This window comes from Choloepus didactylus, assembly GCF_015220235.1.
Source record: "Choloepus didactylus isolate mChoDid1 chromosome 23 unlocalized genomic scaffold, mChoDid1.pri SUPER_23_unloc1, whole genome shotgun sequence".
In the NCBI taxonomy this organism is placed as follows: Eukaryota; Metazoa; Chordata; class Mammalia; order Pilosa; family Megalonychidae; genus Choloepus; species Choloepus didactylus.
This window is the reverse complement of record NW_023637590.1, coordinates 1,988,824-2,015,144: the sequence shown is the minus strand read 5'-3', so window position 1 is coordinate 2,015,144 and position 26,321 is coordinate 1,988,824. Positions and strand designations below refer to the sequence as shown.

At 46.6% G+C, this 26,321-nt stretch overlaps 1 protein-coding gene across 1 annotated transcript in view; it reads left to right on the top strand.

The window, feature by feature from the left end:
• Positions 1-25,413, top strand: part of LOC119524932 (immunoglobulin iota chain-like) — a 29,386-nt gene extending 3,973 nt beyond the window's left edge. Inside the window, exons 3-4 of the mRNA XM_037823652.1 lie at positions 23,587-23,609; positions 25,026-25,413. Coding sequence (XP_037679580.1) covers positions 23,587-23,609; positions 25,026-25,345 — 343 coding nt within the window. The 3' untranslated portion in view covers positions 25,346-25,413. The remainder of the gene's footprint in view (positions 1-23,586; positions 23,610-25,025) is intronic.
• The last annotated feature ends 908 nt before the right edge of the window (positions 25,414-26,321 follow it).

Below are 26,321 nucleotides of genomic sequence, written 5' to 3'. Positions count from 1 at the left end.
GCCTTCCCCATGCTCACCTCCCCAACCACCCTGGCCTCTGGATGTCCCCCCCCATAGCCCAAGCTTGCTCCTGTCCTAAGGTCCCAGGGGCAATGCCCTTCTACTACCTTTGTCCTGCTCTCCCTGACACTTGTGTTTTTATTCACGCCAATTGCATCACCTCTGGGCCACAGTCCTGCAAATGGTCTGCACTTGCCACTGCTGGAGTCCCCAGTTGCCTGGCACCCAGCCCAGGCTGCCTTGTGCAAAACTGCTGTGTCCCTTGGGTGTCCTTGGCAGGTTCCAGACACAGGGTCCCTCTGGATGCCTCCGGGTTCTCTCCTTCCTACCCTCTCCTCTATCCCACTGCCCTCCCTCGGCATTGCTGGCCGTTATCTGTGGCTGAGCCTAACTTCCTCTGCCCCAGCCCTCATTTTGGGGAAAGCAAGACGATTCTTGTTTTTCTTTGTCCCCTCTTATTTGACCTCACCATCCCTTTTGTATTAGCTATTAAGATCACGGCTGTATTTTTTCCTAGTCTTTTATTATCAATATACACTGAAATTGTTTAAAAAACATTAGGAGCCTAAGTTTGGTGATCAAGAATATCAGAGGAGAGTTTCCTGGCCAGAGGCTTTGAAAACCCTGGTGAATTTGCCCGGGTTCAAGAACTAACTGTCAGTCTCACAAGGCTCTTTCAGAGAACTGATTTTCTCAGCTCGCCAAGACTGGGCACTTCTCTGGGGACGTATTCGAATGAACCAAACTCTGGAAACACCTACAGACTTGCCCCACCAATCCTTTAATATATGATGCCAAATATAATTGTGACAGGGCTGTCATACTGGTGGCAGCACAACCAGAGAAACCTCTCCCTGTAGATGGACCCGTTTAAGAAGCCAGATTTTGACCAGAAGGTGTTTGATTCATGTGCAGTTAAAACACGAGTTAGCCAGATGGTGATTGCATCACCTAAGGTAACCAGAAGCACCTGTTTTCCAAGGAGGCTGGACCTTTTGGAGGGCATTGGCAAAATCTCCCACCACTGTGCCCAGTGGTGGCAAGGACACTGGCTATAGATGTCTGAGAAGCTAAAGCAAGGGGACTGTGACCCCCAACCTCTCCTTCTGGTGGGACAGAGACACTCCCTTCTTACCCACAGAGCTCGGGCATGACAGCTGGGCGCACAGTTTCCTCCCCAGGAAACACATCTAGGACAACAGGTTACTCTAGAATCTAGACCCACGGACTTCAAAACTTCTTGCTGCCATGACACTTTAAATAATCATTTGAGGCCGAAGGGGAGGGGGAAGAAAGGTTTTTAAACCTCTAGATTTTGAAATAAGTTTAAACTTAGAAAAAACATTGCAAGAATACTGCAAAGCGAGCCCTCTGTCCTGGGGCTTGCCCTTATGATGCTCATTGCTGCAAGGGAGAGGCTAAGCCTGCTTATAATTGTGCCTAAGAGTCTCCCCCTGAGTGCCTCTTTGTTGCTCAGATGTGGCCTCTCTCTCTCTCTCTAACTAAGCCAACTTGGCAGGTGATCTCACTGCCCTCCCCCCTATGTGGGACCCGACTCCCAGGGGTGTGACTCTCCCTGGCAATGCAGGATATGACTCCTGGGGATGAATCTGGACCCGACATCGTGGAACTGAGAACATCTTGACCAAAAGGGGGATGCGAAATAAACCAAAATAAAGTTTCAATGGCTGAGAGATTTCAAATGGAGTCGAGAAGTCACTCTGGTGGACATTCTTATGCACTATATAGATAACCCTTTTTAGGTTTTAATGCATTGGAATAGTTAGAAGTAAATGCCTGGAAGTGTCAAACTGCAACCCAGCAGTCTGGACTCCTGAAGACGATTGTATAACAATGTAGATCACAAGGGGCGACAGTGTGATTGTGAAAACCTCGTGGATCACACTCCCTTTATCCAGTGTATGGATGGATGAGTAGAAAAATGGGGACAAAAACTAAATGAAAACTAGGATGGGATGGGGAGGATGATTTGGGTGATCTTTTTTACTTTTATTTTTCATTCTTACTTGTACTTTTTCTGGTATAAGGAAAATGTTCAAAAAATAGATTGGGGTGATGAATGCACAACTATATGATGGTGCTGTGAACAGTTGATTGTACACCACAGATGATTGTATGGCGTGTGAATATATCTCAATAAAACTGAATTTAATTATAAAACAAAGAATACTGCAAAAAACTCCCAGATACACCCTTCACCCAAACTCACCCATTGTTAGCTTTTTGACACAATTGCCTTTTTTCCTCCTGCCTCCCTCCCTTCGTTTCCCTCTCTCTCTCTCCCCCAGATCTTGGAATGTACAAAATCAAGATTTGCTGAGTGTAAAATGCATTGTGGATCTCTGAGGCTTACTACTAAGAAAAGAATGTAAAATATCTTGATAATTTCAAGTTTATTGCCGATTAAAATTATAATTTTATATATAGAAAGAGGGTTGCAATCTATTATTAAAATAAATTTCAATCTGTTTCTTTTCCCTTTTTTAAATGTGGCCCCCAGAAAAATTTAAATTACAGATGTGACTTGCATGGGGTTTCTAATGGACAGAGCTTGTCACCAAGAAGTTAGGATTTAACAAATGATAATGATGAATGAATCATTATATAGATATTTCTTTTTACTTTCTAGTATATTAGCATAGCCAGAGGGAAATACCTGGAATTTCTGAAATGCAATCAGCTGCCTTGATCTCTGATGATGATTGCATTGCCTTTATCTCATGACCTTGTGATTGTAAAAACCTTGTGACTGACCCCCACTTGTACCCCTTATCCTGTTTTTCAACCTTTGAGTCTTGTGATCCCTAAAGACAGCCCCTAATGTTTATTAACGAAGGGTCTTGGGTCAGCCCAGAATGAACTCACCCCAGTTCCAAAGTTTTCTTGATAATGAAGCTGGATCTGATCAAAATGGGCTTGCCTGTCATGCACAGCAGCTTAGACTTTAACCCATAAGTCGCCTATACCTCATTATAATACTAAAAATCGTGCCCATCATCTTATTAAGGCCGCCGTTTTCTTACATATGTTTCGTGCCTAAGCACGTAACCAATCTGCGCACGCTCAATAATTAGATCACCTCTAACCTTATCATCTTGAGCCACTGTGCTCATTATCCTAAAACCTACTCATGTGTTGATATTATAAAACTATCAGAGTTACCACAGTTTGGGGAGACAGATTTTTAGGCTCATAGGCCATCTGATCTCCTGCTTCCTGCTTAACGAAAAACTCTTTCTCTCTTTGAAACCCCGGTGTCTCAGGATTTGGTCATTTGAGCGCATCAGGCAGAGAGCCCTCCACTTTGACTGGGATCAAGGTGATCTAGAGGGCCGATCAGATTCAGGTTCAATTTTTGTGGCAAGACTGCTACGTAGGTGGTGGTGTATAAATCCCCTGAAAACCACATAACATCTGCTGGTGTCTTTTTTTATGTGAGGGGTCGGTTAACTCATAATACCCAGATGCATTTGCTCATTGTGGAATGCAAACTGGGGATTTTTAATTCCAACATTCCTCCTTCAGGCATTAGCAAGAATTCTGCAAAGAAAACTTCCCCTCACCAACAATTTAGTCCCCTTGAGTGACAATTCATATAGTCAAGAGAGAATAAATGCTTGATTTTTCCTCTTTATTTATCAATAATCAAAATTAAAAAAAAAGTGTGCAAGCATCCTCCAACTTTAGTTCATTAGTGTCATTATAAATTCTTGAATATAAACACGCTTGAGGTGTTTAAATCCATTGCAATTATTTTAAGTTTTTCTGTCTTAGGCCAGTGAGAGCTTATTCAAATTGGTCTCTAACCAGAACATTTTGATACGTCAAAAACAGTGTATTTAAATTCATTTTTATTCCTTAAAGAACTCGATGGAAGATATGGTCACTCCAATGAGTTCCCAAAGAATAATGATTTATAACATAACATAACATACTGAATTAACACATGTACACAAGTCCACACTGTTATTCCAAAAAAGACGGGGGACAAGAAGAGTTCAATTTTGCAAAAGAATGCCAGCTAACATGAAAAAAGAACATTAGAATTGAAAAAAAATTATTTTTCCACTCTCAATTTAACAGTCATAATTATTATGGCAAGGATCAGAAATGGGTGCCAAATCCATTGGGGGATGGTTGCTGGAACCAACGACATTTGCAAGGGTCCCAAATATCACTCCTCCTTGGTGAAATGTCTTTTCCTATCTTTTGCCCATTTTCTAATTGGGTTGGGTTTTTGTTTTTAATGTTGAATTTTGAAAGTTCTTTTCATAGTCTAGATAAATGTTCTCTGTTGGATATGTGATTTGCGATTTTTTCCCCTCACTCTGTAGTACCGCCTTTTCCACCCCTTACAGGAAGTTTTTAATTTTGACAAGATCTCATTTATTGACTTTTCCTCTCCTTTTACAGATCATGCTTTTGGTAGTGAATCTAAGTCTTAGGCCTAGGTACATGCTGGATACAAGTCCCTCGTCAGATTTAGGATTTGCAACTATTTTCTCACTTTTTGCTGTTCGTCCTTGAAATTTCTTGATGGTGTCCCTCCAACACAAGTTTTTAAATTTGATGAAGCCCAGCTCATCTGTTTTTTCTTTGGTTGTTTATGCTTTGGGTGCTCTTATCTAAGAATCCCTTGCACCCTGGAGCCTTGATTCTTGAAGACAATCACATAACTATGTAGCTTACATGGTGTGACTGTGTGATTGTGTACGGACAGATGAGTAGAAAGATGGGGACCAAAGCTAAATGGAAAATAGGGTGGGATAGGGGGGTGATTTGGGTGTTCTTTTTTACTTTTACTTTTATTCTTATTTTTATTTATTTATTTTTTTGGAGTAAGGAAGATGTTCAAAAATAGATTGTGGTGATGAATGCACAACTATATGATGGTAACTGTGAACAATTGATTGTACACTGTGGATGATTATATGGTATGTGAATATATCTCAATAAAACTGAATTTAAAAAAAAAACAGAATCCCTTGCAAAGGATTTGCAAAGGTTAGGAATATTTACCCCTACACTTGCTCCCAAGAATTTTATAGTTTGGGCTCTTGTATTTCAGTCTTTGATCCATTTTGGGCTACTTTTTATATACGGTGTGAAGTAAATGTCCAACCTCATCTCTTTGCACATGGATATCCATTTGCCCCAACCCTATATGTTGAAAAGACTGTTGTTTCCCCCATTGAATGGTGTTGCCTCCTTTGCTGAAAATCAGTTGGCCACAGATGTGGTCTCTCAGCGTATTCCATTGTCTATCGTTCTCTCAGTGCCGAAAGTGTCTCACTTACAATCATTTTGCAGTAAGTCTTGAAATCCAAAAATATGAGTACTCCTTCATTCCTCCTTTTCAGGACTGTTTTAGCTGCCTGGTTTACCCTCTTTTGTATCTTATTTTGCAATGATACATGCATTGTTGCAGTGGCTCTGTAAACAGTCCCACAGCTTGGATCAACCTTTCCGTTCTTCTAGTTCCTTCATTGAAGAATGCAACAAGCCTTTGCAACATGCTCTGACTATATTATTGCGAGAAGCATGTTGTGGATGGTATGGGGGGTGACACCCCAGAAGATGGTGGGTCTGGCCAGTGGGTATGACTGGAGGTGGGACATCAGATGGACAGCTTGGTGAGGATTGTCCCCTCCAGACCTTCAGCAGCTGGACCACCCCCCACGGGGACCATTTCCCAGATGGGATCTTGGCCCCTTCCCACCCTCCCCACAGGACTTCCCGGGCTCCTAGCCCAGTTCCTCCCAATGACTTTATTTCCTCTTAACTTCATCTGCACGGATAATCCTTTCTCCTCTGTAAGGAGATATTACAAGTAAAGCCCTCAGGAAGTGGGGAGGGAAGTGATCTTGGCACCCTGGAACATTCCTGCCATCCTATTTTCTCATTGTCCCTTTCAACCCTGGACATTATTTCAAATTTCTCTTCATCTCATGGGAGGTTGTCTCCATCCAGGACAGGAACCTACTGTTTTTGTTTGTCTTCCTGTCCTTGAAGACATGTAGGATGGAAGGCACATCATTTGCTATGTCTCTTGGGAGGCCTCCAAAGACACGCGACAGTAACATGACATAACAATCCCAGGTAACACCCAACAAGGGCTGGCTCTCAGCTGACGGCTTTACTGCCTCATTTAATCTGATACCAACCCCGTGATGTGGGGGTTATCACTGTCGGGTTTCTGGTGGAGAAACTCAACCACCTAGAAGGGAAACCGCTTGCCTAAGACCACCGGCTATTAAGGACAGAGCTGGATGACACCCGGGGCCTGTGACCCCAGAAGGCCCAGGGCTCTGTCCTCACTTGACCCCAGGGTACATCAACCCTCTCCTTAGGAGAGAGGAGGGGCTCAGTCACAGGAGGGAGCTGTAATCCAGTGTGGAGACCATGTGGGTCAGATGAGAGAGGGAGTGGATGTGGGAGAAGGGATGGCATACAAGGACAAGAAGGAGCTCTGGCAGGGAAAGGATGTCCAGGGATGAGAGAGTCAGGTCCTCACCAGAGAGTCCCCAGGAGATGCATTTGGGACTAGGAAGGCTGGGAGGCTGCCCCTTCCATTTGGATGAAGTCTCAGTTTATCCCTGGTTTGGGCCCATGGGAACCCCCATCCCTCCACTTCCAGCGATGCAGTTGCCCGTGAGATGATTAGGTAAGTCAACCACGCTGTTCTCCTCAGGCCCCACAGGCTGCACCACTTCTCCATCCTTGATGGATGCCATGGTGGCAACTTTTTCTTCTCCCACTAAGACCTGTCCAGAAGCTCTCACTCCACCCACCGTATAGCTCAATTAGCTACCCTAGGGCACAAGGGAAGAGACCTGATGCAGCAAAGCTCAGAGCCTTTGCTCTTTATCTTCTTTAAGTAGAAAAATGAAAGTAGGCATCTTTCTGTCAAATTAATCATCAAGTCCCCCCACCCCCATGGCTCATGACCTTGTGGGAGGGGATAAAAACCCTGCCCCTCCACAGGACCCACGGGAGCTCTGAGGGTTGGAGGGTGGATTGTTTGTGTTAGCTTCGTGCTATTGGCCAGTCTCTCCCTTCTGGCTCTTCTTTGTCAGGGACATGTCTGATTCCCGAGGTCTCTTTCCTTGGCTGCCCAATGCTTTGAGGACCATCTGGGCCTCAGATAGGGAAATGGGAGCCCAGGGTTCGGCCCTGGCCTGAGGTCTGAAGGACACACCAGGACTCCAAAGCTCACTTGCACCTTCCCGTGTGGCCCCTTTGTGCCCCAAGATGTGCTGTCCCTCCTTGTTCAGACTGCCCTGAGGGAGGCCATGGGGGACAGGCCTGTCCCTCTGATGGGCCAAGTGATGGAGACATTGTGGCTCTAAGGCCAAGGGGGCCAGAGTGGAGAGATGGTCTGTGCCTTGCTTTGGGGCTGCTGCAAGCACCCTGGGGTCTGTTCCATCCAGGAAGACAGGACCCTCAAGCTGGGCCAGAGAGGAACATGGCGTCATGGCTTTGAGCCATGTAGAACTTCTGTCTTCTTCTAAAAGTTCCCACACATTCTGTCCTGTGTGTGGAGGTCAATGGTACATTCCAGAGAAGAAAGGGCTGAATAATTGGAACTTTTTGAAAATGAGATTTGAGGCTTAAGTTGACATGAAAAATTGGGGGGAGGAAAGGCTGACCACCCGATTTACACGGGGGAGATGCACCCCTACCCACTTAGCCCAATGCCAGGTGATCATGATATTCAAAATGTTAGGATAAAATCCCAAATAACCCAATACACAGTGAACCTGGGAATTGTAACCAATTCTTAAGGGAGAGAACAGTCAATCCCTGCCAACTCTGATATGATACAGATTTTGGAATTGTCAAAGACCTTAAAGCTGTTCTAGTAAGCATGCTCTATAACATAAAGGTAAACTCTCTTGAAATGAGTAGAAGAATAGATGCTTTGAGAATACTAAAAACTATAAAAACAGAGCCACATTGAAAAGTTAGAACTGTAAAGGTAATGCAGAACAAAAAAATTAACTGGACTGTCTCAGGAGCAAAATGGAAATGACAGAATCAGGGAAAAAGAAGATTAATATAAATTACCCAATCTGAAGGATAGTGAAAGATGGTTGAGAGGGGAAAAAAATGAGCTCTAGGGACCTAGGGGTTAATATCAAAAGATTTTTATCTTTCATGTTATTAGCCCCATAGAAGAGAATTTTTATATCTTGTTGATTTATTTGAAAATAATTTTCTAATGTCTGAATGAGCTGGTACCTGGTGGAAACTATGCATAGGAATTCACCCTACAAAGTGGGAGGAGGGGAGTTTTAGCATGTGCCCTGCTCTGGCAGAGAAGTCAATGAAAACCTCACACTTGGACTCTTACATTGAGACTGGGGTAAGAGATTGGTTGCTCAAATGTGTTCCTTGGAAACACCTTGGCGGTGATAGTTAGAATCTCGGGGGAAATGTCAAGAATTTAAGTTGGGAAAAATTATATTCCCTAAGCCTCCAAGAGGGTCAGAGATAAAACCCCGATTTTTCCCATCCCAGCCACCTGGTACCAGGGTCTGGAACAGTAAGGCAAACCCAGGCTAAGAAGGGGCTGGGGGAATTTGGCCTGGGAGTATTGGGGATGGAAGGAGAGTTGGGGGAGAGCCTCGAGGCTGCCTATTATGTGAACGCTGTGAAGGGTGGTTGAGGCCCTGGTGGTCCTGGCTCAAAGGAGGGAGGCTGAGCTCCATGGAGGTCCACTGAGGATGTCCCTCTCACCTCACCTTGCACCAGGTCACTGGCGATGGACAGACGAGACCCTCTCAGTCTCCTGGATCTTGCAGTGCAGAATCTACTGAGCAATGAGGACTTGGCCGTGAGTGCCCTGGAGGACCTCCCTGCGATTCTCTTCCCAGCACTCTTCACGGCTGCCTTCACTGGGGGACATGCAAAGACCGTGAAGGCGCTGGTGCAGGCCTGGCCCTCCCCCTGCCTCCGTCTGGGGCCATTAAGGCAGCAGTCGAAGGATGTGTTGGGAGCTCTGCAAGATGGTCTAGAATTTGTTCCTGATGACACTGCTTGCCCCAGGTAACTGCAGAGATGGGATGCTGGTAGGAGAGGATGTAGAAAGCTGGATGTAGTGATGCAGGACCAAAGAATGTCCCAGAATCTGCTGGTGGTACCACATGACTCATGTGGAGGACTTGAGCCCATTGCTCAGAATCCCTTAGAGAAGAAAGAATCTTGTGTAGCTCAGAGCTGAGGTGGCAAGAGTGATGTTTAGCCCCTGGGGGCAACATCCCAGGATCCCATAAGAGATGAGAGCTGAGGAGGAATCAAAGGGGATGAGGACAAGAGAGGGTCACTTAGAAGGATGGCAGAGGGGGTTGTGCATGACTGGTGGCTGGGATGGAGACCCCTTCCCAGGGTCTGCTCTGCTGGTCTCATCCCAGCCCTGCTGCCCAGTCCTGAAAGCCAGCATCTGAGGTTTCCCATTGGCTCCCCCTAGGAGATTGAAGCTGAAGGTGCTGGATTTCACCCATGACTCTGAGCACTCCAACTGGGAGGACTGAGTGGAGACCTCGCCATTTCACTTTGTCATCACTCACACCCCGGAAGAGCCAGAGGGAGAACAGTGGCCACCCGATCCTGGAGAATGGCCTCAGCATGATGGAGAATCTGTGCAAATACATGTGGACCTTCAATTGAGTGGTTCCCATGGTTCCTTTCACCTGTCTGGGTTCCCCTCCTACATCCTGCAGAGAGTGGAGAGGAGCCACGGCTGCCTGTGCCTCCACTGTAGGATGTTGGACATTGTTTGAGTACCTTTCTACAAGCTCATACAGGTTGTGGGAAGACTGGAGCTGGATGCCATCCAAATGGTGAGTCTGTTTGCCCAACGTAGGACCAGCCACCCAGCACACCTGATCCAGTTCTTTGCCCCGTTACAGTGAATGAGGAACCTCAAGAAACTCATTATGTGCCGCCTCCCCTGGGATATTCCTGCGGACTCTTTCTCCCTGCTGGGTCTGCTGGGTAAACTCCAGAAACTCCACCTGGCCTTCGGCTATCTCTCAGGAAAGCTACATCAGATGTTCAGGTGAGTGTGTAGAAAGATGTTCTGGTTTACTAGAGTTGCCATTATGCAAAATACGAGAAATGGATTCGCTGTTATAAAGGAGGTTTATTAGGTTACAAATCTACAGTTCTAAGGCCATAAAAGTGTCCAAACGAAGGCATCAACAAGAGGATACCTTCACTGAAGAAAGGCCAATGGCGTCCGGAACACCCTCTGTCAGCTGGGAAGGCACATGGCTGGGGTCCGCTGGTCCTTTGCTCCTGGGTTCTGGTTTCAGGATGGCTTTCTCCAAAATGTCTCTGAGCTTCTGTCTCTTAGATTCTCTCTCAGCCTCTGGGCATCCTTGCTTGTTCTCCCAGGGTGTTTCTCTCTACGCATCTGGGGGCCCTCTCTTAGCTTCTCTGGGGCAAACTGGGCTTCATCTCTCAGCTTAGCATCTCTAAATGTCCTTCTGTCTGCATCTCCCAGCATCTCCAAGCATCAGCATCTGTGTCAGCTCTTGAGCTCTCTTAAATACTCCAGTGAACTGATCAAGACCCACCTGTGATGGGTAGGGGTCCACAACTCCATGGAAATAATTTAATCAAAGATCTCACATCTTTGTTGGGTGTGCCACATCTCCATGGAAACACTCAATCAAAAGATTCCACCCAACAAGAATGGGTTAAAAAGTCATGGCTCCTCTGGAGTCCACCAGCACAAAAGACATGGTGAAGACAAATGAGCCAGTATCTCCAACTGTTCCATATTAAGGCAAGGATGGCTCTACTGTTGCAGAGTCACTGAGCACAGGTGCTGAGGATGGGGTCCTGCTGACTGTCATAGTGGATATATGGATACATCAGGAATAGACCTTTCATCCACCCATTCACTCATCCATTCATTCAAGCACCCAGTACCTGCCAAGCCTGGAGTTAAAAACGGGGAATAGTCTCATTCTCCTGGAGCTTATAGTTCTTTATCAAGAAGGCAGAAGAAGGATGGTAGACTCTCAGGGTGATATTTAGGGGAGGTAATTGTCTCTCGTGGCATCTAGACCCAGTTGACTTGGTCAACTCGTTGCCCTCAGTTATGACTCACCGACTTCTCCGTGATAACTCTGATGGGAAGCCATTCTTCTGGAGTTTGGCCATTGGGTGATGTTTGGATATATTATGTCCCCCACAAAAAGCCATGGTTCTTTAATCCAGTCTTGTGGGATATTGGGATTAGGTTGTTTCCATGGAGATGTGACTCACCCAACTGTAGGCGAAAGTTTTGATTAGATTATTTCCATGGAGGCATGGCCATGCCCATTCAGTGTGGGTCTTGATTAGTTTACCGGAGTCCTTTAAAAACTCCGGCACAGACCCAGATGCTTGCTGGCTTAGCTTGGAGTTGCGGATTCCTGACGTTGGCTAACGCTTAGACATTTTGGAGAATGCCATTTTTAAACACAACCTGGGAGCAAGCAGATGCCAGCCACATGCCTTCCCAGCTAACATATGTTTTCTGGATGCCAATGTTCTTTCTCCAATGAAGGTATACTCATGTTTATGCCTTGGTTTGGACACTGTTATGGCTGTAGGACTATAAATTTGTAACCTAATAAACCCCCTTTATAAAAGCCAATCAATTTCTGGTATTTTGCATAATGGCAGCATTAGCAAAAGCGGAACAGGTGAATAGAAATGTGGGGAAGCACCTTTCTTTCACCATGTAGGAGCCGTAACTAAATCCCATTAATTCCCTCAACGATTTATGATGCATGAATGGTTTTTGTGTTTACACGGACACAGAGAGTTCAGTGGACCCAATATCATTCTCTGAAATCAGGGGAGGTCCTTTTGGAAATGGGAAAATGTTAGGCTCCAAGTTCTGTGTTCTTGACCCATGAGGAGGACTGGCTCCTACCGTTCCCACCTGGACCCAGGTAGGGGCAATGCAATGTCCTGGTCATGTTCCCAAACTTATCAGCCCCAACTCACAAAGCATAACTCTCCTGTGTCTCCACAGAGATCTGCAGAAACCATTGGAGACCCTGGTGGTCAAGGAATGTGGACTTACTGCCCATGATATCACCTACTTGTCCCAAAGCATCCATGCCACCCACCTGAAGGAGCTGGTTCTATGTAACAGTGACTTTTCTGAAGTGGTCCCCGGGCCCCTAGAGGATCTTCTGGGTGAGTTGTCGGGCACCCTGCAGCACCTGATCATGAGAAGGTGAAGCTTGAAGGAATCTCAACTCAAAGCCTTCCTTCCTGTCGTGGGCAGCTGCTCCCGCCTCCACTCCCTTGTCTTTGGTGACAATGTCATCTCCACCCCAGGCGTCACCACCGAGCTCGGGCACTTGGCAGGGCTCAGGGAGCTGCAGCGAGTGCAGTCCCCAGTCCCCACTGAATGCTGCAGGGACTTGGATGAACACAGGTGGAGGAACATCAAGAGTTCAGAACTCACCTGCGTGCACACCAGCTTGCAGAAGATGCTGCAAGCACTAAGTCGGGATGACGTAAAGTCGATTCATCCTTCCTCTATGGGCTGATTGATGGAGAGCAGGAGCAGTGGGCAGTGGAGCTGCAGCAATGGGTTTCCTGACAGGATGATGTGGTTTAGAGAAAAATATCAAAACAGAAACAGTGGGGTCCCAACGCCCGGGTGCCCCTTGGGGAGCGCGGGCAGGAGCAGGTGTGTCCCCACCCGGGGCCCCAGGGGCGGGGCCAGGCGGGCACCATGGAAGGTGGTTGAGTCCTGGTTCCCGACCACTGTGGGGCAGTTGGCAGGTGTCCTTCTGGGACAGACCCCAGGGATGAAGGCCATGGGCCCTGGAGGGGCCGGGCGCTGGGGGGCAGGGACAGAGCCAGCCCACGTGGGGTGCACTGGTGCAGCCACACACGGGGAGACGGACGGGGTAGGTGCCTCTAACCCCGAGGGCCCAAGAGACTGGGAACTGTCCAGATGGACCTTGGCACCAAGCGGTGGTGGCCCCTGCTGCTGCTGCTGGGCATGGCCATGGGCACCCACAGTGCACTGCCCCCGACAGCAGCCCCCCCAAGCACCCCGGAGCCCAGAGGCGCAACAAGAAGCAGCCTTTCCAGCCTGCGGAGCCTGAGGCCCAGGTAAGGTCCTAGCAGGTCTCGGGAGAGATGTGGGGGTCCCTGTGACCCAAGCCTGGAATGGGTGACAAGGGGGAAGGCATCAATGACAGGAGACGGATGAGAAGGAAGGAGGCCCCAGAGAGGAGGGGTCCTGTGAGGCTGCCTCTATTTAAAATGTCACTATGTTGTCAATCGTGGATTTTGTGCATGTATCTTTATTTGGTAATATTGCATTAAAGTATGTTTCTTCTTGATCACTGACTTTTGGGCACCCCTTGTATTTTGTGCCTGAAGCTAGTGCCTCGCTTGCCTCACCCTAGCCCAGGCCCCATTCCGGGAGGGCAGGGGCAGGATGGCCCAGGCAGGTCCACCTTCTGTCCCGGGGACACTGATCACACCCCCTGGGCGCCACGCTGACATCCCTGTTTTCCAGATGTGATTGAGGCCCAGAGAGGTGAAGTGCCTGGCCTGAGGTCACACAGCTCACAGGCACAGACCCCAGGACCTGAGCTGGGTGGTCTCCAGCTGTCCCCCATTCCCATTCCCTAAGTCCGTGGGGCTGACAAGTCCACGCCCCTGGGCCTCAGTTTCCCCCTCTGCAAAGGGAGTGGTCTGCCTTGGATGGGGGACAGACACGTGGTCCAGTTTAGGAGCAATGTGGGGGTTGCTCAGCTCTGGGGATGCAGCTGGTGGGGCTAGGAAGGAGGGGCAGGTCCATGCCACTTGACCAGGTACCCAGATCACCCCTAAAATCGACAGGTAAATTTAAAGCCGCAGAACCCCAAAGGCTGCCCAGGCTTTGGTGTCAGGCTAGATCTGGCCTCAGAGATCGAATTAGGAAGTGTCCCCTCCTCTTTGATTTTTTGGAAGATTCATAATGGAAATTCTCATTTTCATCTTCTCTTGCCTTCCTGATGCCCTTTAGCTCTTTGTTCTTGTTTTCCTTGAGTTCATTGAACCTATTTGAGAGAGTGGATCTAAGACCTTTTGTTAGTCATTCCAGCAAAACTAGGAGTTTCTGTCAAGTTCACGCCTTTCCTTTGGGCCAGACTTTCCCATCTCCTTGTAAGTTTTCATTGGAAACCAGAAATTCTGAGTATTGTGTTGGGGTCACTCTGGAAATTGGCTTCCCCTACTCCTCAGTCTGCCAAACCAAGAAAAAAAAATTGGGAGGGAAAGGGAAAGAAACAGAGAGATAAAAAGGAAAATATATTAACAAGCAAAACACCCACCAAAAAAAAAAAAAAAAAAAAAAAGGTGCACTGCCACTTTAAGTGATCTTGCTGGATCCCGGGGGGGAAGCCAGAAAGAGCTACTGTCAAGATGGAGACTGAAGACAGAATCCACGCTGGTCCCTTGGGAATCTGCCAGATCCACCCCCCCCCCCCACCAAAAAAAAAACCAAGAAAAGAGAAAGAAAATAAACCAAACAGGTGTGAAGCCACAAGCCACTCTCGCCATGAGCCTAGCATTTGCACCTGTACCCAGGTTTCCCCCAGAGCCACCCTGATTTCCAACCCACCCCAACTCCTGGAGGACAAGATTTCCCCTCCCTGCCCTGGCCCCAGCTGGCCAATTCCCAAAAATCTGGTTGCATTTCTGCAGCCAATGCCCTTGCCACAGTCACTGCGTGCAGTGGGGCTGACAAACAAAGGCTCGTTGCTGGACACGTGCAACCTCATTTACAAAAGCTGCATTGCTGCATTGCTGGCAGCACCCCCAGGGCTCCCCTAAATGTCCAGTCGAGTTCCAGGGATGCCACCCGGTTAATTCCAAAAATCTTTGCCTAGCTGCTTCATTTTTCTGGTGGAAGAAGCCATCTGTTCACCTTCCTACTTCACCCTTTTGCATCTCAAGTGGTCCGTTTTGAATGGGTGTTTCTTTGATTATTAGTGAAATTGAGACCTTTCTTTTTTTAATGCATTTACTGATTCTATTCCTTCTGGGAGTTCTATGTTTTCATCTTTTGCATGAATCTCTAATGGGTTGCTTTTCGTCTCCTATTGGCTTGTATAACCTCTTTTTATATTACGGATATTAAAACATCGCCTATTCATTCTTTCTGAAACACTAGAAGTCAGAAGATGATGATACTTGCCTCACTTTTCTGACTTGCTGGTTGTAAATGTGGTCATCTCACTTAACTTGTAAGATGACTCTCAGTTTCCTAATTGATAAAACAGGAATTAGACTAAGAATAATTAAAAACTACCAAATTTAAGTCTGAAAATATAAACTTCTTTTGACAATCCAAAGGAATACTCTTATGTTTTTTGAGACAATTGAAAAATGTGTATTCTCAATTATGTTTTATTGGTTGGTGTAGATGAGATGCCATTGTCTGGAGATAGGCATGGGATATATAGAGCAAAGGCATACCGGGAGCAGTGCTGGTGAAAATGTCTATTTATATATGCAGAGACATCTGTTATTGTAGTCATTGAACCACTAAATTCAAGTGGCAATTATTAACTTCTATTTCATACACTGAAACAAAAGAACATTAGTTGTGGACCCAAGATTTGCTATTAATTGCACAGTTAATGGAAAATACTGAACCAGTTTAGCTTCTGGGTTCAGATAGAGGGTTTGGCAAAAAAAAAAAAAAAAAAAATCTATGTACTCTCTGATCCCTAAGCTTGTATAGTTTACAGTGAGAATTCCTACAAATAAAACAAAATTATCTCAATGCATTTAGTTCCTTGGTTCAGATAAAAATAATTGGAAGAGCAACGGTTATGTGTAGCATGTTTGTAAATATACAAAGGAGGAAGAAGGGGAAGTATTGATCTGTATTCAGATTTATTCTGCAACCTAGTTATGGTGAGAATAGTGCAACACTATCCTCATCTGTAAAATTTGTAACACGGCAACTATTTTGTGATATCAAATAAAATGACTATAAATATCTGAAAATTAAATACTATTCTGAAGCTTTAAAAAAAATAATAGAGGGGCATATAGGGAAAAAACATACCTATTGCAAACTAATTACAGTTATTAGTATTTTAACTGTCTTTCATCAGCAGTAACAAATGTACTATACCAATACTATGAGTCAACGATGGAGGAGGGTAGTTATAGGTATGGGAGGATTTGAGTTTCCTTTTTTGTCTGTATTTCTTTTCTGGAGTAATGAAAATGTTCTAAAAATAGGAAAAAAATTAATTGTGGTGATGGATGCACAGCTGTATGATGGTACCAGGGGCAATTGATTGTTTGATTCTACACTTTGGATCTTTGGGTAATTGTATGGTATGTGAACAATCTCAATAAATAAAAAATTAAAAAATATTGCCTATTATATAAGCTTAAAATATTTTCTCTGGTCTTTTTCTGCCTTTGGTTTATGATATCTCTTCCCACTAATTTTTATTTAATTATTTCAGTCTAGTTTTTCTTCTGCTTTCAAGGGTTTTGTGTCAACTTAAGAAGGTCATCTCTATCTCAAAATGAAAAAAAATATATGTTCTCCTATATTTTCTTCCAGTACCTGTTTAGGGTTTGTTTTTTTTTTTTCTTTTTAAATATTGAACCCACTTGAATTTTATTTTTTGCATGCTACTAGGAAGGAATCTAACCTTTTTTTCTCTTTAAATTGATAACCAATTGTTCCAACACTATTTCTTGAATAGTTTGTCCTCTCCTCTTGGTTTAGAAACACCAGTTTTACATATTCTAAATTCATGGTTGTTTTTTTCTGTCTCCATTTGGTTTGTTTATTTCTACATCAGAACCACCCTGTTTTAATTCCTGTAGTTCTATAGTATGTATTGACATCTGGTAGAGAAAGCCTTCCTCATTCTTCTTTTGAATTAGTCCATTACCATTTTCTAACTGGAATTATGGTTATAAGTAAATTTCTTTTATTGGCTGGTTTCAGGAATCATTAGCCTCTTTATAATATCCGGCCTTCCCATTCAGGAGCAGAACTAGCTTCTCCTTTTGTGTATTTTACTAAACATGTATAGTTTTATTCATGGCTGTTTTACATATTTATTAGGTGTTTTTATACATTTCCTAGGTTCTTTTGTTACTGAAAATGTGATTTCCCCCATTATACATTCTAACTGCATTTTGATGATGAGAAGAAAGTTACTAATTTTTATATACTGATCTCTTATTTCATTTAATGGTTTTTCAACCTATTTTTGTGTTTTCTGTCTGTAAACAATTGTATCACCTGCAAATAAAAACATTTCTCCTTATTTCAAATACTTGTACCCCTAGTTTCTTTTCCTATCATATTACTTTGATTAGGACCTCCAGAATAATAAGGAATAATAAAAGTGACAACAAACACCTTTGCCATTTATTCAGACTTCAATGAGAGTGCATGTAGTTTTTCACCTTTAACTGTGATTACTGCTATAGGATCTGGTAAATATACTTTGTCAAGTAAATATGTCTTCTATTCACAGCTAATAAGCATTGTTTGGTTTTTTGTTTGTCTTTTTTTTTTTTTTTTTTTTGCTTTGACAAATGCTTATATAACCAAAAAGAAAATTTTGTTCCAAGATCTTATAAAAACAACCACAGCTCACTGGACAACCTGCTGCTACTTTTTATTCCCCTCCTCCCCCTCCCCCTTTGGAAATTTCTCCTTTTTTTTCAATCCTTGGTGATTATCAAAATAATACTTTTTTCTATTTATCTTTTGCAGATAGCGTATTCTAGATTTCTTCAGTGTACCTTCCAAAAACCTTAGAGTCCACCTGATACATATCAGATAGTATTTCAAACCACAGTCTCCCAGGCTCTAAGTCTCTATGCTATTAAATGAGAAGCCAGCGGCTCACAAAAACATTTAACTGTTTTCTCTTTTTTTGTGTGTGGTAAAATATACATGACACAAAATTTTCCCTCTTAACACTGTCAAGTGTACAATTCAGCAGCACTAAGTACATTCGCAATTGTGCCAGTCTGGATGTACTGTGTCCCACAAAATGCCATTGTCTCTGATGCAATTTTGTGGGGGAAGACGTGTTAGTGTTGATTAGATTGGAATCCTTTGATTGAGTGTTTCCATGGAGATGTGATTCAATCAACTGTGAGTGAAATGTTTGGATAATTTCCATGGAGGTGTTACCCCACCCATTCAGGGGGGTGTTATTTGGATCACTGGAGTCACGTAAAGATTTCACAGAGCGGCTGTGAGTGACATTTTGAAGAGCAACTGAGAGTGACATTTTGAAGAGGAGCTGCAGCTAAGAGAGGCCAAAACACTTGTGCTAGTTTGAATGTACTATGTCCCCCAAAACGCCATTATCTTTGATGCAATCTTGTGTGGGCAGAAATATTAGTGTTGATCAGACTGTAATTCTTTGATTGATTATTTCCATGGAGATGCACCCCACCCAATTGTAGGTGATGACTCTGATTGAATAATTTCCATGGAGGTGTGGCCCCGCCCATTCAGCGTGGGCCTTGATTAGTTTACTGGAGCACTATGAAAGCTCAGAAGCTCAGACAGAAGGATTCAGCTGGTGACAGCCAAAAGGGACACTTTGAAGGATACATAGGAGCGGAGAGAGGAGCCGAGATGGACATTTTGAAGACAGCTGTTGGAGGCTGACACTGACATTTTGGAGAATGCCATTTTGAAACGCAACTTTGGAACAAGCAAACGCCAGCCATGCATCTTCCCAGCTAACAGAGGTTTTCCGGACACCATTGGCCATCCTCCAGTGAGGGTACCCCATTGTTGATGCCTTACCTTGGACACTTTATGGCCTTAAGACTGTAATTGTGTAACCAAATAAACCCCCTTTATAAAAGCCAATCCATCTCTGGTGTTTTGCATTCTGGCAGCACTAGGAAACTGGAACACCAGTGTTGTGCACCTATCACCAATATCTATCACTCCACATTTTTCAGAACCCCCCTTCCTCCCTTCCTTGAGCCCCTGGTAACCTCTAGTCTACTTTCTATCACTGTGCAATTTGCCTAGTCTAGAGATTTCATATAAGCAACATCAAACAATATTTGCCTTTTTGTGTCTGGCTTATTTCACTTCTCAGGATATCTTTAGAGTTCATCCATATTATAGCATGTATCAGCACCTCATTTATTTTTATGGCTGAATAATGTTCCATTGTATGACTATAGCACAAATTGCTTTATCCCTTCACTGTTGACAGAGACTTGAGCTGTGTTTGGGTTTGCTAAAGCTGCCAAAATGCAATATACCAGATATGGGTTGGACTTTTCAATGGGGATTTAATAATTTACAATATACAGGTCTTCGTCTGTGAAGGTGTCCAACTCAGGACATCAACAGGATGTCACCTGGACTCTGAAAACAGGGTGCCAGCATCTGGGACACCTCTGTCACAGGGGAAGGCATGTGGCCGGCATCTGCTGGTCCTTCTGTCCCGGGTTTCGTTGCTTCCAGCTTCTGGCTTCAGTGGCCTCCTCTCTCCACTTCTCTGGGTGTGTCCTTGTCTATCAGCTTCTCTGGAACTTTCCGTGAACTTCTCCGAATTTCATCTCTCAGTTTCTGTATGTCTTTTATCCTCTGATAAAGGACTCCAGTAAAGGATTAAGACCCACCTTGAATGGGTGGGGTCACATCTCAACTGAAATAACCTAACCAAAAGTTCCCACCCACACTAGGTCTATACCCACAAGAGTGGATTAAAAGCACATGGCCTTTTCTGGGGTGTGTAATAGCTCCAAACCACCACAAGCTGCTTCAACCTCCTGGCTAAATAGTGCTGTTATGAACATCGATATACAAATATCTGTTTGAGTCTCTGCCTTCATTTCTTTTGAGTATATACCAAGAAGTGGAATTACCAGGCCATATGGTCAGACTAAGTTCGTTTCTGAGACAACGTCAAACTGATTTCCACGGCAGCTGCATGATTTTACGAATCCATCAACAATGTCTAACTGTTGCAGTTTCTTCACAACCTGGCCAACACTTGTTATTTGTTTTTTAACAATAGTCATCCTAGTGGATGTGAAATGATATCTCATTGTGGTTTTGATTCTCAGTTCCCCAATGGCTAATGAAGTTGAACGTCTCTTCGTGTGTTTATTGGCCACGTATATATCTTCTTTGAAGAAATGTCTGTTCCAGTCCTTTGCCCATCTTTTAACGGAGTTTCTTTTTGTTGTTGATTGTAGTGGTGCTTTATACATTCTGGATATTAAACCCTTATCAGCTATATGGTAACCAATTATTTTCCCCCATTCTATAGGTTGCTTTTTTCACCTTCCTGATAGTCCTTTGATGTACAAAAGTTTTAAATTTTGATGAAATTCATTTTATTGATTTTTTCTTTCATGACTCATGCTTTTAGTGTAAGCGATAATAAATCTCTGCTAGATTAGAGATTACTGATGGACAAGTAGAGGGGAAAAGGAGAAGTGTTTGTTTGTGGAAATGAAAAAAAAATAATAAGAAAACCAACCAATGTATTTCACCACATTAACAGATCAATGAAGTAAAATTAAACGGTCTTTTTAATCAGAAAAAAAAATTGATAAAATTTATCATCCATTCCTGTTTTTTTTAAAGTCTTAGAAAATCAGAAATACAAGGGAGCTTTCTTAAACTAACAAAGGGTATATACAAAAACCTTCACACACACAAAAAGAAATCACTGCCAAATCCAAGGTTATGAAGGTTTTCCCCTACATTTTATTCTATGAGTCTTATGGTTTTAGCTCTTATGTTTAGGTTCTTGGTCCATTTAGAGTTAATTTCTGTATGTGGTGTGAGGTAGGGGTCCAACCTCATTCTTTTGTGTATGGACAGCCAGCTTTCCCAGCACCATTTTTTGAGGAGACCATTCTTTCCCCAATTAATGTACTTGGCACCGTTGTCAAAAATCAGTTGGCCATAGATGTTTGAGTTTATTTCTGAACTTTCAATTCTGTTCCATCGTTCTATATGTCTTTTGTTCTGGCAGTACCACATTACTTTGACTGCTGTAGCATTGAAGTAAGTTTTGAAATTGGGAAGTGTGAGTCCATCAACTGTGTTCTTCTTTTTCAAAAACTATATTGACTCTTTGTGGACCTTGAAATTCCATATGAATTTTAGGATCAACTTTTCCATTTCTGCTAAATACGCCATGGGGATTCTGACAGGGATTCCACTGTATCTATAGATTTCTTCAGTTAGTTTTTTCATCTTAACAATATTAAGTCTTCTGAACCATGACACAGTAGATTGTTCCATTTATTTGGGTCTCTTTAATTTCTTTCAGCAATGTTTTGTAGTTTTCAGCATACAAGCCTTGCACCTTTTTCACCTTTTCCATTACATTTATTCTTAGCTATTTTATTCTTTTGGATGCTATTGTAAATTGAATTGGTTTGTTAATTTCCTTTTCGGATTGGTCATTGCTGGTATATAGAACTACAACTTATTTTTGAGTGTTGATTTTGTATCCTGCAACTTTGCTGAATTCATTTATTAACTCATAGTTTTTTTGTGGATTCCTTAGGTTTTCTATACATAAGATCATGTCATCTGTGACTAGAGATAATTCTACTTCTTCTTTTCCAATGAGATGCCTTTTATTTCTTTTTCTTGCCTAATTGCTTTAGCTAGAACTTCCAGTGCTATGTTGAATAGAGTGGACGAGTTTCTAGGGTGGAAACACATTGATCTGACTCTGATACAGAGATGTTTGCATCCAAGAAGTCCCAAATCAATGCCACATCCTTATGTGCAATTGAGCTGGGAATTAAAATCAACAAAGGCAAACCCTGGGGATTTTTAATCTAAAAAAGGGACATTTAGATGCAGCCTAAGGTCACAGACCATTTCAGGGTGGGAGGTAAGGTGAATGATTCCAGGTTTGTGGCCAGGGGTCAAGAGGATTCATGGTGACGTGGGAAGAGATAAAGACAAAAAAGCACTGGGTTGGGGGAAAGGCGGTCAGTCTCACTTGGGACATGTTGAATTTGTGATCCCTGTTGGGCATCCAGCTGGAATATTCCATGGACAATTTAGGCATGGACCTGGAGCTGAGGAAGGGGTGTAAAGCTGGATATAAAGACTCCAGCATCACCCTACAGGCAGTAGTGCAACTCCACAGTATGGGGTAATGTCAAAGAAAGAGTGGGCATCCTGTAACCACAGAGGATGACCCAGGGGGTTGGCAGCACTGCATGGGCCAGGGAGAAAGGGAAGCCAGTGGAGGAGGAGAAGGAGAAGAGAGTTATAGAAAGGGGAGCCAAACACAGTGTCATGTCCTGCAGAGAAGTCATGGACCATGGGGACTGGGAACGGACTGCGGGCTTTGAGTACAGTGAGGGCCTTGGCCTCGACCTGAAGGGTTTCAAGGAGAGACAGGAGTGAGAGCCAGGGGGACACCCACCATGTCCCAGCACATGAAACAGTGGTGGGCACAGATGGTGCTCAGTAACCATAGCTGGATGGATGGATGGGTGGATGGATGAAGGGATGGATGGAGTGATGGATGGATGGATGGATGGAGGGAGGGTGGGATGGGTGGATGGATGGATGGATGGATGGATGATGGATGGATGGAGGGAGGGAGGGAGGGAGTGACAGAGGGATGGAGGGATGGATGGATGGATGGATGGATGGGTGGATGGATAGATCGATGGATGGATGATGGATGGATGGAAGGAGGGAGGGAGGGATAGAGGGATGGAGGGATGGATGGATGGATGGACGGGCGGATGGATGGATGGATGGACGGGCGGATGGATGGATGGGCGGATGGACGGATGGACAGGTGGATGGATGGATGGATGGATGGACAGATGGATGGACGGAGGGATGGATGGGTGGATGGATAGATGGATGGATGGATGATGGATGGATTGAAGGAGGGAGGGAGGGATAGAGGGGTGGAGGGATGGATGGATGGACAGGCGGATGGACAGATGGACAGATGGATGGATGGATGGATGGATGGATAAATGGGCAGATGGAAAGACAGTGATCTGAGAGATCAGAGAAGCCTTCTCAAAAGAGGTGGGACTGAGCTGAGTCTTGATGGCTGGAGACAAAAGGAGAGGGTGGTCTCCATGTGGGAACTCAATGAGCCAGGAATGACCCAGAGCCAATGGGTGCAGGGAGGAAGCCATCCTGACTAGACTGCAGGACACTGTGAGGTAGGGAGGACTCACAGGCCCATAAAATGAGGCCAGGAGAGGTTGGGCGGGATGGAGCCAGCTCAGGAGCTCACTCCTGGGGGGAGCACATCAACCAGTGTTTGCTGAGCCCTTATTACGTGAAACGTCACCAGGCACGAGGACACCACCACGTCAGGGTTACCTTGGCCTCTGGGGGGCTGACCGCCCACCCAGCCTGGTGCCCAGGACACAGCCCCACCCACTCAGCCTGGTGTGCATCATGCCCAGCAGGTTCCCGCTCAGGCCCGGCCCCCCAGGGGAAGTCCCCAGATGCTGGCTCCGTGGGTTTTGGCCTGAGTCCCAGTCACCGTGGTTTGTCTTCGGCAGCGGGACCCAGCTCACCGTCCTAGGTAAGTGGCTCTCACAGCCTTCCCCAGCCTCCCCCACCCCTCTCCTGTCTCTGGAAAGTCAGTTTCCTCTCTCTCTCCCTCTGCCCTCCCCAGCCTTAGGACTGGCCCCCTTTACCTCTCTCTAGGGGTCTGGGGGATGCTGGTTGGTCTCGGGGTTACCAGCAGGAAGAACCCCAATTGCAGGCACCCACTTTCAGAGTCCAGCAGCCGCCGGCCTGGCCCTGGGAGCCTGGGGCTGGGGAGTTTGCCCCAGGGACGGTGCCCCTTCCCCATCTCTAGAGCCCACACTGAGGGGGCAGAGGCGGTTCTGATGAGGGGAACTAGGGGTGACATTAGAGACCGTCCCGAGGCCCTGGTCCTGGGCTGAGGGCTGAGAAGGCTGCACGGGAGGCTGGGGACACGCTGGGGCTGGGGCTGTGACTTCAGCCCCCGGGGAGGCAGGGGCAGCCCGAGGGGAGACCATGGAGGGCGGAGGGGGCTCCGGCTTCCTCTAGGGAGGCAGAGACGGTGAGACGGGGCGAGGTGGCAGGGAGTGTGTCCCTCCCAGCACGGTGGTCCCAATGGAGGGGGGAAGCCCAGACCCAGGGGTCTCCTTCCTGCCGAGCCCTGCTGCTTCCCAGGCCCATCCCCGCCTTTCTCAGAGGGTCCTTTGCCCCCACAAGTGGCGACTGGAGTGAATTGGGGGCTTCAGAGCATTATTCTGCCAGAAAGTAAATCAGGACTTGTGGGGGGCTGCTGAGGTGGGTGTGGGGGCAGCTGTGCCCCCTAGTTTGGGGGTGAACAGCCCCCAAAAGGCAGCCGAGGAAACTGATCTGAGGTCTGGCCGTGGGGAGACAGGGGGTGGGCAGAGCTTGGGGGAGCCCCCAGGGGCTGTGGTTGGAAGGAGCCACCCCACTCACCCCGAAAGCTGGGAGGGCCTGGCTGGGGCAGCGCCTGAACCCCGAAGCCGGATGGGGTGTTCCAGGCCGTACCAGGTGTCAGACATAGGTTCAGGCTCGACACCACCAGGACCAGAGGATGGGCTGGGCCGGCACCCCAGGTCACGGGGCAAGGGCCCCGGCATGGAGAACCACCTGGGATGGGGCGTGTGGAGGTCAGGGGGCTGACTCGGGCCCTGCAATGCCTGCCCTGGGTGCTGAGGCCGAGGGCCAGGTCCTAAGGACACCAAGAACCAGGGTTGACCGCCTGACGCCGTTACATGGGTAAACCGAGGCAGCCAGAGGGGCACTGACCAGGGCCCTTGGAGAGGGAGACTAGCGGGGTGTTGGGCTGGGTGCTCTCCACGGGGCTCCGAGGACGGGGGGAAAAGGGGAGGTCACTGTGAACACCCAATGGGGCTCAGGAGGAGTAAAGGCAGGGGCCACCTAGACCCCAGTCTCTTCCTCTACCCATCTCGCATCACTTCCTCTGCCACAGGTGGGCCCAAGGCCTCTCCCAAGGTCTATCTGTTCGCACCGTCTGCTGAGGAGCTGGCCACCGACAAGGCCACGCTGGTGTGTCTCGTGATTGGATTCTACCCGGGCATCCTGGACGTCCAGTGGAAGAAAGACGGCAGTGTCATCTCCCAGGGTGTAGAGACCCCCAGGCCCTCCAAGCAGGCCGACAACAAGTATGCGGCCAGCAGCTACCTGGCCCTGACGGGCAGCGAGTGGAAGGCAGGACGCACTTACAGCTGCCAGGTGACGCACGAAGGGAGCACCATCGAGAAGAAAGTGGCCGCTGCAAACTGCTCTTAGCTCCCGACCCTCAGCCTCCATGCACCTGGGGGAACCAGATCACAGGACCCCGTGGAGGGGGCTTCCCTCATGCCAGACACCCCTTCCCCACTCTCCGCTGTATCCTTGCGCCACCCCGCAGAGCTCAGCTCACAGGGCTGGGTCCCCCACTTTCTCCCAATAAAGGACTCACCATTTATCACCCCACTTTCTCTAAGGCGCGTTCTGTCTGCTTGTCCCTGGAGGATGGGGCATTGTCCAAGGAGCAGGGGCATTCCAGAGTGGGGATCCCATCTCCCCAACATCTCAACTGCCCATGAGGATCTGAGCTTGTGCCTCTCTATCAGGGGGACCCCCTGGTTATAGGGAAGATGTACTTGGACTTAGATGGTAGGGGACAACTGTGCAACCCAGCCCTGTCACCACTGGGTGCTCAGCCCCCTCCACATGCCCTCCTACCTGCCCCCACCCCAACTCCAGGGTGGGGGCACAGACTGCCCATCCCCCTGCCCCCAAGGCCTCACCCCAGCTCCTGGGAGCGTCTCCAGGAGGCCCTCAGACCCCTTCCTGCTGACACCTGCCTCCTGGTGGGAGGGGAAGGCTCAGGGCGCTGAGCTCGGCCCCTGGCTGCTGGGGAGAGGGGGATGCTGGGAGGGGGTGAGCCCTGGGGGTGCAGCCCAGGTCACCAAAATATGGGACGGGGCTCTGTGGAGTCTGAGCCTGCGAGGCTGTGGGAGAGGGCCAGGGAGGAGGCCCTGGGGTCCCAGAGCTAAGCCCGGGCCCTCCTGGAGTGGCTGAGACAGGTTGAGGACAAATTGCACATTGTGCTCCAACATGGGGTGTGGGGGGCCCTTTATGAAAGGAAGGGGTGAGGGAAGAGCGAGTGACAGCTGTCATTTTGGATGGAAGATCATCCAGACCACCCAGTCCCGAATGAAGGGAGGTGGGGGCAGTGGTGGGGTCCTGGGGGTGTGGAGGGCTCCCCAGCAGGAGGAGC